Here is a 17,914-nt window from a genome sequence, read left to right as displayed (position 1 = left end):
AGCCAGTGTTTTGACCTGAAATGCATGAAGGACTCATTTTAAAGTATTGTGCTTTTAAGTATTCTACTCTGCTTTTAATTAGGAGTTATATTTGAGCCCATAGAAGTTGCTGTATGTCCTTGCCGAAGTAACACAATAAAGTGCTCCTGTACTCTCCTGCTAATAACGTTTGTGACTCTGTGGTTATACACAGTATTACTCACCAACTGACTGTGGACTGTCTGTTCCTGTGAGCCTCGTGTGTTTCTGATGTGTGTGTGTGGTCATCATTAGAGGGTTGAACCACCAGAGCTCTGCTGCTGTTGTTAACCACATTCTCATCAAATAACTTCCCCTCCTCCTTCAGTTCTCAGAAAAAAAATAACTGCAAAGACAGAACAAGGAACCAACAGATCTCAGACCACTAAAACATCATCTCATCTGTGTCCTTGCAGCTGCTACAGTATCACCATATTGCACCACGGACATCATGAGTCAAACTCTGGTGGACGAGGAGTTTGACTCTTCACCTGTCTGTTCATGTGTGCTGTTAAACATCATCATGACTCCTGTCTGTTTGCTAATAAACACTATCTAAATAAAACAAGATGCATCATTGCAAACATTTATCTTAACTAACAATCTTCACACATTAAACTTCCTCTTCTTCTTCTTCTTCTTCTTCTTCTTCTTCTTCTCAGGAGGTGAAACACGTCATTGTCACAAATACACAGTGGGACTGGACACAGTGTGAACTTGAGACTCAGTATGAGTCTTAATATAGTTTGTTTGTTACAGCGTTAGATTGGCTCAGTGAATGAAGAAATATATTTATTTATTTATTTCCTCTGAGAAAACTAAATTAACAAACGTAACAGTAAAAACTGTTAAAGTTTTTGGCTGTTTGAACATATATAAAATATTCAGAGACAAAAATCTAAATCAGACCAAAAGTCACTATGAGGAAGTGACATCATACTAACCACAGGAAGTAGATGCAGCGTCTCTCTACTGAAGCACTACTTTATAAACTCACACAGTTATGAGCATGAGAACAAGAGATAGAAGAAGGAGAGAGAGACAGAGAATCACGATGGTTGAGTTCAAATGGATTCAAATGTCTTTATTTCTGATAGCGCTGCTTCACTTTACAGGTAAGAACACATATATCACATATATTAAAACTATCTTTATCAATATTGTTAAAGATACTTCATTATCTACATTTTATTTATATAAGACAAGTAATAAACAAGTCACACTAAACGTTAACATTACATATATTTTTCATAATTATGTCTTTTCTTTCTAACAGCAGCAGCTGAAAAACTCCTCTCTGTCAGAGTTGGAGGTGACGTCACTTTACCTTGTGATAATGTGATTGATGGTCAGCAAAGATGTGAATATACTACATGGCTGTTCAGTGCTTCAGGAAACACAGTAACGCTGTTTGAACTTGGACGGATCAAAAACACCAACTCTAAATCAGACAGACTGAGTGTTACAGAGAACTGTTCTCTGGTTATAAAGAAGGTCACAGTCGAGGATGTTGGTCGTTACAGATGCAGACAGTTTATATCAGGACAACAACAAGGTCCAGACTCTGAGGTTGATCTGTCTGTTATTACCAGTGAGTATTTACATCATAATGTTTTTCGTTTGTTTGTTTTTAATCTTTCTCTCTACCTCTCCCCCTCCCTCTCACTCTCTCTCCCCCTCCCTCCCTCCCTTTCTCTCTCTCTCTCTCTCTCTCTCTGTGAGTGTGAGTGGAAGAGCTGGATGAAGTTGAGTGTTTTTCTCCATTTCTATTTCTTTCTTTCGGTATATTTTCGTTGTGTTGTGTTTGTGAATATAGTTGTGTTAGTTTGTTGTTGCTTTGGTTGTTTGTTTGTTGTTTGTCAGCCTCGCTCTGAGGCGCCGGTATGGCGTCCAGCAGCGGATTCTCCAGGCTGACACGGAAGCACGGCATTAAAACCGGAGCCGGCTCTCCGTGCAGGGTGGAGGAGGTAGCACTGGCCGTGGGGGAAATCATCGGGTACGGCTCTGTGAAGTCCGCTGCCCGTATGAACAGTGCGGTGGTTCTGTTCCTAGAGAAGGTAGAACAGGTGAACAGGTTGGTAGAGACGGGCATTACGGTGAATGGGATGTTTGAGCCGGTGACACCGCTGATACAGCCGGCTACAAGGGTCACTTTATCAAACGTACCCGTTCATAAGTGATGAATTCTTGATTAAAGAACTGTCCAGACATGGAAAGGTGGTGTCACCAATAAGGAAGGTGTTAGTCTCACCGCAGGCAGCTCTTCATGTTACTGAGCAACAAGGATGAAGAGTTTGATTATCGCTTCAGAGTCCGTGTGGATGATGTGCGGGGGCTGCCGCCGCTACCGTCGGCCGACCCGTTCCGGCGGTGCGGCGTGCGGTCGCGGTGGCCAGTGCGGGGGCCGGTGCCCCGGCACGAAGAACAGATGCAAGAGCTGCAGAGAAACAGGTTGAGGAGATGCAGAGCCAGGCTGGAGGGTGGAGGTGGGAGGTGAAACAGGTGAGGTGACAGGTAAAGTTGGGGGTGACAGGTGGTATTTCAGGTAAAGTGGCAGGTGTATTGGTCAAGGATGTGGGTGAGACAGGTGTGGAGAGAGAGGCAGGTGAGGTTCCTGGTGGAGTGGGTGAGGAAAATAAAATAGCAGGTGAACTAGAAGAGGTAGGTGAACCAGGTGAAGGGAAAGAGGCAGGTGAGGCTGTAGGTGAGTTGGGTGAGGCAGATAAAGTAACAGGTGAGCTGTGTGAAATATCTGAGGTCGCTGGTGACCAGTGTGAAGCAGGTAAGGAGAGAGAGGCAGGTGAGACTGTAGGTGAGTCGTGTGAGACAGGTAAACTAGCAGGTGAGCTGAGTGAGGGGAGCACAGTAGCTGAGGCTGAAGAGATGGAGGCCTGTGAGTCTGGGTGGGGGTCTGCTCCTCTTAAACAGCGCAGTAAGAGGAGAAGCATGTTGACCGTGGAGGTCGGTGGTAAAGCCGGACGTCTGGCCGGTAAACCGAGTGCTGCAGAGAACAGAGCAGCTCTATCTGACAGCAGTGACAGTGAAGGGTCCTCACCACTGTAGAGGGCACTTTAGACACGTTTTATATGTCATACAAATGGCACATTATAGAGCCTTAAAACAGACTAACTAGACAGACTGCTCAGGTTAGTTTGCTGTTAGGATCAGCATCCACGAGAACTTTGTGGATTTCAACGTTGGACTGTGAACAACACACAGCGATGTGGATGTATGGAGGACATAAATCCCCAGGGGGTCTGGGGGTCTTCCCCAAGAACATTTTCAATTAAGTAGATGCCATTTCCTGTATTCTAGTGCATTTTAACACCATATTAGCACCAGATAATCCAAACTGGTTCTGTGAGATATAGTTCTGGCTCAATATAGATCAACAAAGGGTCCAACATAAAAGTCATTGCAACAGTAATGTGTCATAGAGAATCAGACAGTGTGCACTCCTGAATGCTGGGTTTTCAACAGCAACAAAAGAAACTGAATTAAAATAAAACAATATCAAAGCTTAAGCCACAGCTGTTGAAAAGGTGTGAGACACATTTACTGCTCCGTGGAATAAACTGGGGCTCATTCATGTCTCTAAAATTAGCTAGCCTAAATGTATCTAGCCTTCACAAAATTCAGGAAATCTGCTTTGACTGCATTATCTATTTTTATTGCAAAGTGTATCCTAATATACACTAAAGCTACATTCACAGTTTATAATGCTCACCCAGCTCTGTTCTACTTAGCTGATCATCACACTGGTCTCTCTCTCAACTAGCTGCTAGCATTAGCCACTAGCCTACTCAATAGCATTAGCCTACTAACAAGACTTTCTGTCCTTAACTTGCAAGCTGAAGTTTAAAAGGCATTTTCAAGAGAGCATTTTTAAAAATTATCCCAGATGCCACTGGGTGTGTGTCTGACAGCAGTGACCTGTCTCACACTCAGCAGGCTGCTGCTCAGGTGTATCATGCTAATGTACTGAAGTCTTTTTACAACAGACCAAATGGATGAGGAATTTAATGTTAGAACAGTACTTCCCTGATATGCACGGTTTTTATAATTCAGCCAGGTACATTGTAAACCACAGAGCAGAGTCAGAGCTGACTGACCAAGAAGTATTCAGACTGAAAAAACTGATGATTAAAGTCAGGAAACAACTCGTTTTTTAATGGTGGTGAATGTACAGATTTTATTTTTATTTATTTCAGTGTTTGTTTTTAGTCTTGTTCTTAACATCTCCAATGGTGCCAGAGAAATAAGAAAGAGAGCAGTCGTGTTTGAAATGAGTAAAATGAAACATATTGATCACAATCACAGTGATGTTGGAAACGAGGTAGACTGGAGTTTGTCAGTCTGAGGCAGTGGTGGGACCATGGGAAGGTTCAAATTAAACTTGTATGTCAGCAGCACACGCTCAATGTCACACGCGACATCACCAGATCTATCAGAGATCTGGAGACTGATATTGTGGATCTCGAGTCCACAGGAAATCGAGGATATATTGAAATCCTCAAGACTAAAAAGATGGCATTAGCCAACCTGCTGGACATTAAAGTATAGGGTGTGCTGGTCCGGTCCCGGATTCAAAATATCACAGAGATGGATGCTACATCGAGTTTCTTTTTTGGACTTGAGAAGAAACAAGGGCAGAGGAGACAAATCCACTCTCTGCTCTCTGAGACAGGGCAAGAGCTGACCGAGCCAGGCCTGATAAGGAAAAGAGCTGTTGAGTTTTACGCCTCACTGTTCAAAAGTGAGTTAAAAGAGAATGAAGAACTGACGGAGGAGGTCTGTGGTGGACTTCCTCGGGTGTCTAGAGAGGGCTAACACACAGCTCGACAGCCCAATGACTCCACAAGAGCTGTACGCTGCACTGCAGAGCATGCAGGGGCGAAAGGCTCCGGGCATCGACGGCCTCACTGTAGAGTTCTACAAAGCCTTCTGGGACATCTTGGCCCATGACATCATAGATTTATTTAATGAGAGCCTGGTGTCTGGGTCACTGCCACTCTCATGTCGGAGAGCCATAATTACCCTCTTGCCCAAGAAAGGTAATTTGCAATATATCAGAAACTGGCGTCCTGTCTCTCTCCTCTGCACTGACTACAAAATACTGTCTAAAGTCCTGGCCAATAGGCTGAAAGGAACCATGGAGCAGATTCTCCACCGGGACCAGACGTACTGTGTGCCCGGCAGGTCTATGGTAGATAATATCTACTTCATTCGGGATGTTTTGGAGGTCTCCAGTTCATTAGGCATAAACACTGGATTGATCTCATTAGATCAAGAAAAGGCTTTTGACCGCGTTGAACACGACTTCCTTTGGAAGGTCATGGAGAGGTTTGGGTTCAGTGCTGGTCTCATAGCCAAGATCAAAGTGTTTTACAGTGCCATTGAGAGTGTGCTAAAGTTTAATGGTGGCTTGTGTGCTCCTTTTAGAGTGCATAGAGGCGTCCGGGATGCTCTATGCACTCTCCCTGGAACCCCTCTTACAAAAGATAAGATCATCTGTTCGAGGCCTGTTTTTACCTGGTTTTAACAATAGCGTTGTTTTATCTGCTTATGCTGACGATGTCATAGTTTTTATCAAAGATCAACAAGATGTCTGTGTTTTAAATTCCGTAATTGAGAAGTTTTCTGTTCTGTCGGCTGCGAGGGTGAACTGGAAGAAGAGCGAGGCCCTTGCTGTTGGTGATTTGCGCGAAGGCTTCCCTGTTCTCCCTCAAAGCCTGATATGGAGAAGAGAAGGCTTGAAGCATCCTGGTGTTTATCTCAGGAACAGAGACGTCGAAAACAAAAACTCTGAAAACATTATAGAAAAAGTGGATAACAAACTGGCTAAGTGGAGGTGGCTCCACACACAAATATCTTTTAGAGGGAGGGTCCTAATCTTAAATAACCTGGTGGCCTCCATGTTATGGCACCGGTTAGCCTGTCTGGACCCTCCAACAGGTCTCATTGCCCAGATTCATGTAAAGATTGTCAATTTCTTCTGGGATAAATTGCACTGGATACCACAATCGGTGTTGTTTTTATCCAGAGATGAGTGGGGCTACCTGGCTAGTAGGACAGCCACCTTCAGGCTCCAGTTCTTTCAAAAGTATCTGACTGGACCTGAAGATCTGGTGTGGAGAGACGTGGAGAGCTGCATACTCAGGCGTGTCAATAGCCTGCGACTGGATGCTGCTCTGTTTTTAACTGAATTCTTAAAGTTAGGTGGCTTGCCTCCTTTTTATCAGGGTGTTTTTAAATCCTGGGTACTGTTTAAATGTAAAAGAAGTGAGAAGAGTAACTCTCTGCACTGGTTATTGAAGGAGCCTATAATCTATGGTGCCAAGATGGATGTGTGCTGCAGCACCGTGCCTGGGCTGATGGGAGTGCTGTGCAGCTCAAGAGTTGTCTGCCTTAAACAACAGGTAGATGCAGCACGACCGGCACTGACGGATAACCAAGCTCTGGGCTCTGTGCTGGGGGTGCGCTCTGTCCGTCTGACACAGAGGAGCCTGGTGCTCTGGAGGAGGAGGCTGACAGAGAAGGAGAGAGCCCTTCTCCTCAAACATGGCAGGGGAGAGGCTGAGCCAGACCCCACAGACCCTTATCCGGAGATCCACCTGTGCCCTGGTTTCACAGAGCTCAGCGGCCCCCTACTGAGACACAATGATGAGAGGACATTGAGCCTACACAAGGCTGATAAAAAAACTCTGTACACAAATTGTGTTAAAACTATCCACAAAACGCGCCTGTGTGACAGAGCAGAGTGTGTGTGGACTGAGAGGCTGGGTGGGCTGAGCCCTCAGTGGAGAACATTGTATAAACCTCTAAAAAAAAGAACTAGAGATCTCCAGTGGAGAGTTTCACATGGTGCCATTGCCACCAATGCCTTTTTATCTGTTTTTAGTCGCAGTGTTGTAAATGAGTGCCCATTCTGTGTTTTTAACCTATTTGGTGTCATATACGGAGTTGCTGCAGCGGCCCAGGCTCGAATCTGACCTGCGGCCCTTTGCTGCCTGTCATCCCCTGTCTCTCTGCCCCCTTTCCTGTCTATCTTCAGCTTTCCCTGTCTAATAAAGGCATGAAAAGGCCTAAAAAAATAACTTACTGAGGCTGGAGTTTTGCTTCCACAGGGTCACAGGGAATATAGATGTGTTTGAACAGCAGTGGGCTCATGAGGAGCTGTTGTGCCGGGTGACCGGTAGAGAATTAAAATGTACATCCTTCCTCAACTAATTTATTGATTGTATAACTGTTTGTTTGTTTTAAGCCAACTGTAAATTGAGTTGTGTTCATCTGTTCAGGTGAGGACACAATACCAACAAGAACAACAACAAAACCAAAAACAACAACTGATAATGCTTCCACAGAACTAAAAGGTAATGACTCAACATTTGAATGTTTCTCTCTCACGCGTGCTCTCTCGCTCTCCCTCTCTCTGTTGCTCTCTCTCTCCCACTCTCTATTCAAATGTCTTTATTTCTGATAGCACTGCTTCACTTTAGAGGTAAGAATACATATATCACATATATAAATAGCTATATCAATATTACTAAAGAAACTATATTACCTTAATTATCTAATTTCATTTTCTCTCTCTCAATTCAATTCAAATGGCTACAATGTAGAAAATAATAATAGTAACAATAAAGGAAAACAATATGTACAATAATTTAATTATAATCTATACTGTTGGTAATACTGTAACTATGATTGACTCAATCACAATCACAGTCACAATCAATCAATCTCAGTCAATAAGTAATTAATTACAATGAATGAATGAATGAATCAGTTTGTGTCAACTAAAAATGTCATTAAAACAGTAGTACAGTAACAGGCTACAGTTCAAACAAGTAGTCTGTTGTCAATATAACAGTAATAACAAATTATTAAATATAATATATAATATATATAATATTAAAATGTATTAAAATTAAAATTAAATGGATAGATAAAACTGTAAACGTGTGCGTGTGTGTGTGTGTGCGTGTGTGTGTGTGTGTCTATATATATATTAAAAAACAACAACAAAAAACAACAACTAAAACAATCAATTATTTTATACATTTATCTGAGTTTCCACTGGTTGTCCTCAGTTCGTGGCATGAGGAGACATATTTTGCTGCAATAATTTGACTTTTGGGCATTTCTCCCAGTAAATAGGGGAGCTTCTGTGTGTCTGATAATAATTTGAATTCGGGGTATATTTTGTAATGTTTGCGAATTGTTTTTCTCTTGAAGTTTTGAATTTAGAGCATGAGGTTAGAAAATGCAGCTCTATCTCTACCTGTCCTCTGTCACACTGGGAGCAGAGTCTCTCCTGTTCTGGTAGCCAGTTCTGTCTGTGGCGACCCTTTTCTATGGCCAGGCTGTGTTTACTCAGTCTGTACATTATCAACATTTTTCTTAATTTAGGACATTTTATTGTGCTCAGGTAATTTGCCAGTTTGAATTCTCTTTTTAGGGTCAGATAACATTGTAATTTACTTTGTGTTTTGGTCGTTTCTTTCCAGCAATCAATATATTTTTCTTTTTGCTTGTTGATAATTTGGTTTGGTCTGATTGAGTTGGTGTTGCTGTCCTGAGGCTGTTGGGGACATGTTACTGCAGAGAGCCTCAGGACCAGCTGGCTGAGGGGACTCTTCTCTGGTTTCAGCTCCTGGTATGTTAGGGCTTTGTGATGGTATGTCTGGGGGTTAACTGATTTTAAGTGATTGTAAAATTGAATTGATCTTTTCTGTATTTTAAGTAGGAGGGGGTATTGGCCGACCTCTGCTCTGCACAGATAATTTGGTGTTTTTCTCTGTACCTGCAGGATGCTCTTAAAGAACTCAGTGTGGAAAGATTCTATGAATGTTTGGTCCCATTTGTCAAAATCATTATTTAGTTTTGGTCCCCAAATTTGGCTGCCATATATAATTATTGGTTCCAGTACAAATTGGAAGATTTTAAGCCAGATTTCGATTGGAATATAGATTTTATATATTTATTGTATAGAAAGCTCTCCTTGCTTTGTCCCTCAGATCTTTCACAGCCATGTTGAGGTTTCCTGTGTATGTAATGTTGAGGCCAAGGTAAGTGTAGTTTTTTGTATGTTGTAATTTAGTGGTGTCTAAATAGAAATGTGTGTAACCTGATTTCTGTATTGTTTTTGAAAGATCATTATCTTAGTCTTTGCTGTGTTTACTGTCAGGGCCCAGGTCTGACAAAATCTCTGCAGGAGATTAAGGTGCTGCTGCAAACCGTCTTTAGTAGGTGTAAGCAACACTAAGTCATCTGCATATAGCAGACCTCTGATCTCTGTGTCGTTCAGGGTGAGGCCAGGTGCCGTGGAACGCTCTAGTTTGTTCGCTAATTCATTGATATATAGATTGAAGAGAATTGGACTGAGATTGCATCCCTGCCTCACTCCCCGGCCCTGAGAGAGGAACGCTGTTTGTTTCCAATCTTTACGCCACATTCACTTTTTGTATACATGTTCTTAATCAGATCATATGTTTTTCTTCCAATGCCACTTTCAAGTAGCCTATAGAAAAGGCCCTCGTGCCAGATGGAATCAAAGGCTTTTTTGAAGTCAACGAAACATGCATATACCTTTCTTTTCCTAATTTTTAATTCTTGATAATTTAAAGTCTGGAGGGTAAATATACGGTCCGTTGTGCGGCAATTTGGCAAGAAGCCAATTTGGCATTCATGCAGAATATTGTGGCATCAAGAAAGTTGACAAGTCGTTTATTAATGATGTTGCAGAATATTTTTCCCAGGTTACTGGGGACACATATTCCTCTGTAGTTATTTGGATCATATTTATTTACGGATTTATGAATTGGGGTTATTAAACCTTTGTTCCAGATGTCTGGAAAAGCTCCAGTTGACAGAATAGTGTCTCTCTCTCCTTCCCTCTCTCTCTCACTCTCTCTCTCACTCTCTCGCTCTCTCTCCCCCTCTCCGTCTCTCACCTCTCTGTCTTTACAGTTTTTCCAATTGTTAAAGCACAAATATACAAACTAGGCTGGTTTTATCAAAATACTTAACACAATTCACAGAACCACACACCCAAACTGCAAAATACCTCATATATCCTGCAAAATGAAGCACTGCAACCAAAACTACATATAGCATTATCAAAATCTAACTTTTGCACCAAATGGCACACACGTTGATATTACCAGATTTTTGTCGAAGCAACTACACACTGTTGGGCATAATGAAAAGCACTCTCATCTTTAGTAAGCTTTCCCATAATACTAAAATAGTTCAAATTGTAGAAAATTCTTCAGATTGTTCACATGCACAGAAATATTTGCAGATACACACACACACACACACACACACACGCTGTTGAAACATTTATTTTTTTAGTTTTCACCAAACAAGTCATTGCAACATATGCACAGCAGATATATTTACATTTGCGTGAACAAAAATATGTTCACAAAAAACAATAAACTGAAAAAGAAAATTTCAGAAAAAAAAAAATATATATATATATAAAAAAAAGACCTGTGGTCTTTTTATAGTGCTTACTTCCTGATTGAAGTGGTAACAATTAACCATTGAGGTGTTTGGCCAGGTGGCACATGTATAGGCCAATTAGCTCATGTAGTGTCATTTTGAATGGCAGTGTTTTGAAATGGCAAACATGTGACTTTCCAATCCAATCCAACTTTATTTGTTAAGTACTTTAAAAACAACCAAAGTTGACCAAAGTGCTGTACAGGAGAAAAAATAAGACATCATAAATGTAAACAGTGACGGTGTCAGATTGTTGTCTTATGCAGAGAACCGTGTTCAGTGCATTTTAAAATTGCCATTTTGAATTGCAAAATGTGTGTAAAGCAGAAAATGTGTTTAGAGTTTTTGAGACTTGAGAAGAGGTTTTGCTCTCCGTGTGTCAGTTTAAATAATTGTGCTATGCATCTCATTTTAGTGTGTTAGCAATTGGAAAAAAATGTATTGGCAAGAGTGTAACAAAGACAACATCGTCAAAGCATTAATCAATTATAGAGTAAAGTGTGTGTGTTTCACAGAGATTGTGTAAGTGTGTGTTGACATTGATGTATGTGTTTGTTTGTGTGTTGATGTTGTTACTTGTGTGTGTGTGTTGCAGCACACATCGCACATAGCATCGTATACATATATAAGTATTAGTATTAAGTAGTTATATTAGCAAAATATAATCACTCAATAATTTAAACATTTACAAACCATATATAAAAATTAATGATAGCAATAACAAAAATACATTGAATGAAATATATTAATATTATAATATTACTTATAGGTCATCAATTAGGTAATTGCAGGAGGTGATACATTTTGCAACAATCTCTCTCTCTCTCTCTCTCTCTCTCTCTCTCTCTCTGTCTTTCTCTCACAACAATGCAAAAGCATTAAAATGTAAAGAGAATATAAAATATAATCCATGAAATCAAGTAAATATCTGAAGACAAAAAACTCTGTGTGTGAGTGTGTGAGTGTGTGTGTGTGTGTGTGTGTGTGTGTGTGTGTGTGTGTCAGAGATTGAGGAAGTGTGTGTGGGAAGTTGTTAGAGTCGTGTGTGTGTTAAAGGTACTGTGCGTGTAGCGTAGCATAGAATCATATACACATATAATGATGTTATAATAGCAAAATATAACCATTCAATTATTTACAGATATCTCTCTCTCACTCTCTGTGTGTGTCTCTCTCTCTCTCTCTCTCTCTCTCTCTCTCTCTCTCATTCAGTCTCAGTCTGATCACTACATTCACAGTAAACAAAGAGCTTTTAGATACTGACAGTCACTTTGTGTTTCTGTTTTAAGTTGTTTGTGTTGTTTCATTAGTGAATGGTTGAATGTTCTGAGTTGCTCTACACAGCGGCTGTTGAGGAATCACTATTTTCAAATGTTCCTTATATTCCTACCGACTCGGAAACAAATCTTTTTGAGAGAGACAAATAGGTTGAACATATTTCCCAATCTACATAAAACAGATGTTTAAACTCTTGACAATCACATGTAATTCTCTTTTAGCTAAATGACTTTGAACAGAACAGACAGCTGCAGCCAAAATGCAGTTTGTGATGCCAACATGCTGATGTTATGTATAATACTAATAACATTGTCCTTCTGATTAGTTGACAATAACTTTCTTCACTGACATTATGTTTCTGTTGCACAGCTCGTACAGATTGGTCTGTTCTGAACTACATAATGTTGGTTATGCGTGTGGCTGAACTCCTCCTAATTACTGTGATTACTGTTCTTCTCATCAGAGCTCGAGGTGAGAACATTCAGACCAACATTTGTTTACACTGATTAACACAAACTGTAAGTTTAGAGCTGAAATGTTACTCTGTGCTTTATTTTCCAGAGAACCAGAGACCACCTGATGACAGCACTGTGAGTTGAGGATAAAAACTGAAGTGAACCCATGTGTAACAATAAAAATGTATATGAATGATCAGAGACTGTAAGTCAGTGTAAATGATGATAAGCTGCTGCTGGGAACTGTTCATGTTACTGTAATGCAGGACTGTGAATGTCTCACTGTTTGTGTTTGTGCAGGTTTTAAACTCAGAAGGAAGCCGAGCAGTGAGGCGTTCAGGTCCAGCAGCCAGTCAGGTAAAGATCAGATCAGACAGTAACTGATGGTGTGTTCAGGTGTTGTCAGATTATTTCATATTTCCTTGTGTTACATGTGGGTCAGTAATGTGAAAGCTGTCAGTTAAAGGGTTTGTTTGTGTTGTGTTTCACAGGAGAATAATGATGAAGATGAAGACGATGGTGTGGTGAAATATGAAACCTTTGGAGAAACTTCTGCCTCCGTCAGACTCCACTGATCAACAACGTCCATATCAACGTCAACTCATGAGAGAAAAGTCTCATCGCTGTTAAATAACATCACATTTACATGAGTAGTTAAAGCTTTCAGATAACAAAAATCTTATAAGATCTTTTCTGAGTTTTGGACGACTGATTGTTTTTCTTTTTATTAACCAATGTGAGTAATGTGTGTTTTGTGTGCTGAGCTATTACTATTTTAGTCTGACGTAGGACAACAATATCCAGGTCTTGATTTCATCTCATATCAGGAAGCCTATTGTGAGTTTTATAAAATGTTTTTTCCTTCATCAGTTGTTAAAATCTTTATTTTCTGCATCCAGTTCAGAACACAGCAGCTTGAGTTCAGTTCAATGTCTCTGTGTACACAAGAACTCATTTAATTCACCTCCATTCAGCATTATTATCATATTTGTTGGGCTGTGTATGAGTTTTGCTTGAAGCATATTCAACCTAATGGAGTCATTAAATGTTTTCTCTGTATTATATCTGATAACAATATAACCTGTAAATAAATAAATGTTTAATTCTACCATTAAATTCTGTTTTTTGTGATTTCATGCAGTAACAGTGTCATAATGGGAAGTGAATCTTCTTTATAATGACTGCTGGCCTCTACTAGTGGTAAAACATCCCATTGTTGGGTTGAACAGCTCTTTTCTCACTAGACATTAAACAATGTCTTAATACAGATAGATAGATAGATAGATAGATAGATAGATAGATATAATTTTTGGATGCACATGGCCAACTACTCTGACCTAAAATAAAGGGAAACACATTTCACATGTCTTTTTGTTTCACACGGTCCAACTAATCGTGTCTGCACTGAGCTTATTGCACGATAAACCTCCAAACCACAGGTGAAGGGATGTCAAAACAAACTCAGCCACACTGTCTAGTTGAACAATGTGTCTTTATGTCAAAACATGTCCTTTGAAAACAACATGAACATGTTTCTGAACCGAGCAGTGCACAACAAGCAGGCCCAACAGCCAGTACTGAACACCTGCCCATAATATCTGGACTGATTGGATTTGGAATTAAATTGTGTCAGTGACCCTAAACCTTCCAGCAAACCTTCCATGTGTGTTTCTGATGTTTATCTGGTCATCATTAGAGGGTTGAACCACCAGAGCCCTGCTGCTGTTGTTAACCACATTCTCATGAAAACACTTCTCCTTCAGTGCTCAGAAAAAACAACTAAAAAGACAGAATGAGGAACCAACAGGTGTCAGACCACTTAAACATCATCTTATCTGTGTCCTTGCAGCTGCTACAGTATCACCATATTGCACCATGGACATCAAGAGTCAAACTCTGGTGGACGAGGAGTTTGACTCTTCACCTGTCTGTTCATGTGTGCTGTTAAACATCATCATGACTCCTGTCTGTTTGCTAATAAACACTATCTAAATAAAACAAGATGCATCATTGCAAACATTTATCTTAACTAACAATCTTCACACATTAAACTTCCTCTTCTTCATCTTTTTCTTCTTCTTCTTCTTCTTCTTCTTCTTCTTCTTCTTCTTCTTCTTCTTCTTCTTCTTCTCAGGGGGTGAAACACGTCATTGTCACAAATACACCGTGGGACTGGACACAGTGTGAACTTGAGACTCAGTATGAGTCTTAATATAGTTTGTTTGTTACAGCGTTAGATTGGCTCAATGAATGAAAAAAAATATTCCTTTATTCATTTCATCTGAGAGAAAACTACATTTTAAACATCTAAAATTAGAAATTGTAAATTTAAAGGTTTTGTCAGTTTGAACATATATAAGAAATTCAGAGACGAAAATCTAAAACAGACCAAAAGTCACTATGAGGAAGTGACATCATACTAACCACAGGAAGTAGATGCAGCGTCTCTCTACTGAAGCACTACTTTATAAACTCACACAGTTATGAGCATGAGAACAAGAGATAGAAGAAGGAGAGAGAGACAGAGAATCACGATGGTTGAGTTCAAATGGATTCAAATGTCTTTATTTCTGATAGCGCTGCTTCACTTTACAGGTAAGAATACATATATCACATATATTAAAACTATCTTTATCAATATTGTTAAATATACTTCATTATCTACATTTTATTTATATAAGACAAGTAATAAACAAGTCACACTTAATGTTAACTTTACATATATTTTTCATAATTATGTCTTTTCTTTCTAACAGCAGCAGCTGAAAAACTCCTCTCTGTCAGAGTTGGAGGTGACGTCACTTTACCTTGTGATAATGTGATTGATGGTCAGCAAAGATGTGAATATACTACATGGCTGTTCAGTGCTTCAGGAAACACAGCAGCAGTATCGCTGTTTGAACTTGGACAGATCAAAAACACCAACTCTAAATCAGACAGACTGAGTGTTACAGAGAACTGTTCTCTGGTTATAAAGAAGGTCACAGTCGAGGATGTTGGTCGTTACACCTGCAGACAGTTTATATCAGGACAACAACAAGGTCCAGACTCTGAGGTTGATCTGTCTGTTATTACCAGTGAGTATTTACATCATAATGTTTTTCGTTTGTTTGTTTTTAATCTTTCTCTCTACCTCTCCCCCTCCCTTTCTCTCTCTCTCTCTCTCTCTCTCTCTCTCTCTCCCTCTGTGTGTGTGTGTGTGTGAGTGTGAGTGGAAGAGCTGGATGAAGTTGAGTGTTTTTCTCTATTTCTATTTCTTTCTTTCGGTATATTTTCGTTGTGTTGTGTTTGTGAATATAGTTGTGTTAGTTTGTTGTTGTTTTGGTTGGTTTTTGGTTGTTTGTTGGTTAGTTTAGTGTTTGTTTGTTGTTTGTCAGCCTCGCTCTGAGGCGCCGGTATGGCGTCCAGCAGCGGATTCTCCAGGCTGACACGGAAGCACGGCATTAAAACCGGAGCCGGCTCTCCGTGCAGGGTGGAGGAGGTAGCACTGGCCGTGGGGGAGATCATCGGGTACGGCTCTGTGAAGTCCGCTGCCCGTATGAACAGTGCGGTGGTCCTGTTCCTAGAGAAGGTAGAACAGGTGAACAGGTTGGTAGAGACGGGCATTACGGTGAATGGGATGTTTGAGCCGGTGACACCGCTGATACAGCCGGCTACAAGGGTCACTTTATCAAACGTACCCGTTCATAAGTGATGAATTCTTGATTAAAGAACTGTCCAGACATGGAAAGGTGGTGTCACCAATAAGGAAGGTGTTATCGGGCTGTAAGTCTCCCCTGCTGACACACGCAGACAGCTCTTCATGTTACTGAGCAACAAGGATGAAGAGTTTGATTATCGCTTCAGAGTCCGTGTGGATGATTTTGAGCTGCGCGCTCCGGTGGCTGCGGGGGCTGCCGCCGCTACCGTCGGCCGACCCGTTCCGGCGGTGGCGTGCGGCCGCGGTGGCCAGTGCGGGGGCCGGTGCCCCGGCACGAAGAACAGATGCATAAGCTGCAGAGAAACAGGTTGAGGAGATGCAGAGCCAGGCTGGAGGGTGGAGGTGGGAGGTGAAACAGGTGAGGTGACAGGTAAGGTGGGGGTGACAGGTGGTATTTCAGGTAAAGTGGCAGGTGTATTGGTCAAGAATGTGGGTGAGACAGGTGTGGAGAGAGAGGCAGGTGAGGTTCCTGGTGGAGTGGGTGAGGAAAATAAAATAGCAGGTGAACTAGAAGAGGTAGGTGAACCAGGTGAAGGGAAAGAGGCAGGTGAGGCTGTAGGTGAGTTGTGTGAGACAGGTAAACTAGCAGGTGAGCTGAGTGAGGGGAGCCCAGTAGCTGAGGCTGAAGAGATGGAGGCCTGTGAGTCTGGGTGGGGGTCTGCTCCTCTTAAACAGCGCAGTAAGAGGAGAAGCATGTTAACCGTGGAGGTCGGTGGTAAAGCCGGACGTCTGGCCGGTAAACCGAGTGCTGCAGAGAACAGAGCAGCTCTATCTGACAGCAGTGACAGTGAAGGGTCCTCACCACTGTAGAGGGCACTTTAGACACGTTTTATATGTCATACAAATGGCACATTATAGAGCCTTAAAACAGACTAACTAGACAGACTACAGGTTAGTTTGCTGTTAGGATCAGCATCCACGAGAACTTTGTGGATTTCAACGTTGGACTGTGAACAACACACAGCGATGTGGATGTATGAAGGAAATAAATCCCCAGGGGGTCTGGGGGTCTTCCCCAAGAACATTTTCAATTAAGTAGATAACATTTCCTGTATTCTAGTGCATTTTAACACCATATTAGCACCAGATAATCCAAACTGGTTCTGTGAGATATAGTTCTGGCTCAATATAGATCAACAAAGGGTCCAACATAAAAGTCATTGCAACAGTAATGTGTCATAGAGAATCAGACAGTGTGCACTCCTGAATGCTGGGTTTTCAACAGCAACAAAAGAAACTGAATTAAAATAAAACAATATCAAAGCTTAAGCCACAGCTGTTGAAAAGGTGTGAGACACATTTACTGCTCCGTGGAATAAACTGGGGCTCATTCATGTCTCTAAAATTAGCTAGCCTAAATGTATCTAGCCTTCACAAAATTCCGGAAATCTGCTTTGACTGCATTATCTATTTTTATTGCAAAGTGTATCCTAATATACACTAAAGCTACATTCACAGTTTATAATGCTCACCCAGCTCTGTTCTACTTAGCTGATCATCACACTGGTCTCTCTCTCTCTCTCTCAACTAGCTGCTAGCATTAGCCACTAGCCTACTCAATAGCATTAGCCCACTAACAAGACTTTCTGTCCTTAACTTGCAAGCTGAAGTTTAAAAGGCATTTTCAAGAGAGCATTTTTAAAAATTATCCCAGATGCCACTGGGTGTGTGTCTGACAGCAGTGACCTGTCTCACACTCAGCAGGCTGCTGCTCAGGTGTATACTGCTAATGTACTGACGTCTTGATGGATGAGGAATTTAATGTTACAACAGTACTTCCCTGATATGCAGGGTTTCTATAATTCAGCCAGGTACATTGTAAACCACAGAGCAGAGTCAGAGCTGACTGACCAAGAAGTATTCAGACTGAAAAAACTGATGATTAAAGTCAGGAAACAACTCGTTTTTTAATGGTGGTGAATGTACAGATTTTAATTTTATTTATTTCAGT

The 17,914-nt window shown here is 41.0% G+C and overlaps 1 protein-coding gene across 1 annotated transcript in view; it reads left to right on the top strand.

Moving 5' to 3' along the window:
- The window catches only part of LOC127351852 (uncharacterized), a 54,659-nt gene that overhangs the window by 12,668 nt on the left and 24,077 nt on the right, over window positions 1–17,914 (top strand). The window contains exon 6 of the mRNA XM_051379811.1: window positions 7,317–7,391. Within this exon, the coding sequence (XP_051235771.1) occupies window positions 7,317–7,391 (75 nt within the window). The remainder of the gene's footprint in view (window positions 1–7,316; window positions 7,392–17,914) is intronic.

This window comes from Dicentrarchus labrax, unplaced genomic scaffold (genome assembly GCF_905237075.1).
Source record: "Dicentrarchus labrax unplaced genomic scaffold, dlabrax2021, whole genome shotgun sequence".
In the NCBI taxonomy this organism is placed as follows: domain Eukaryota; kingdom Metazoa; phylum Chordata; class Actinopteri; family Moronidae; genus Dicentrarchus; species Dicentrarchus labrax.
The sequence above is the reverse complement of the archived record's forward strand: the minus strand, read 5'-3'. Positions and strand labels throughout refer to the sequence as shown.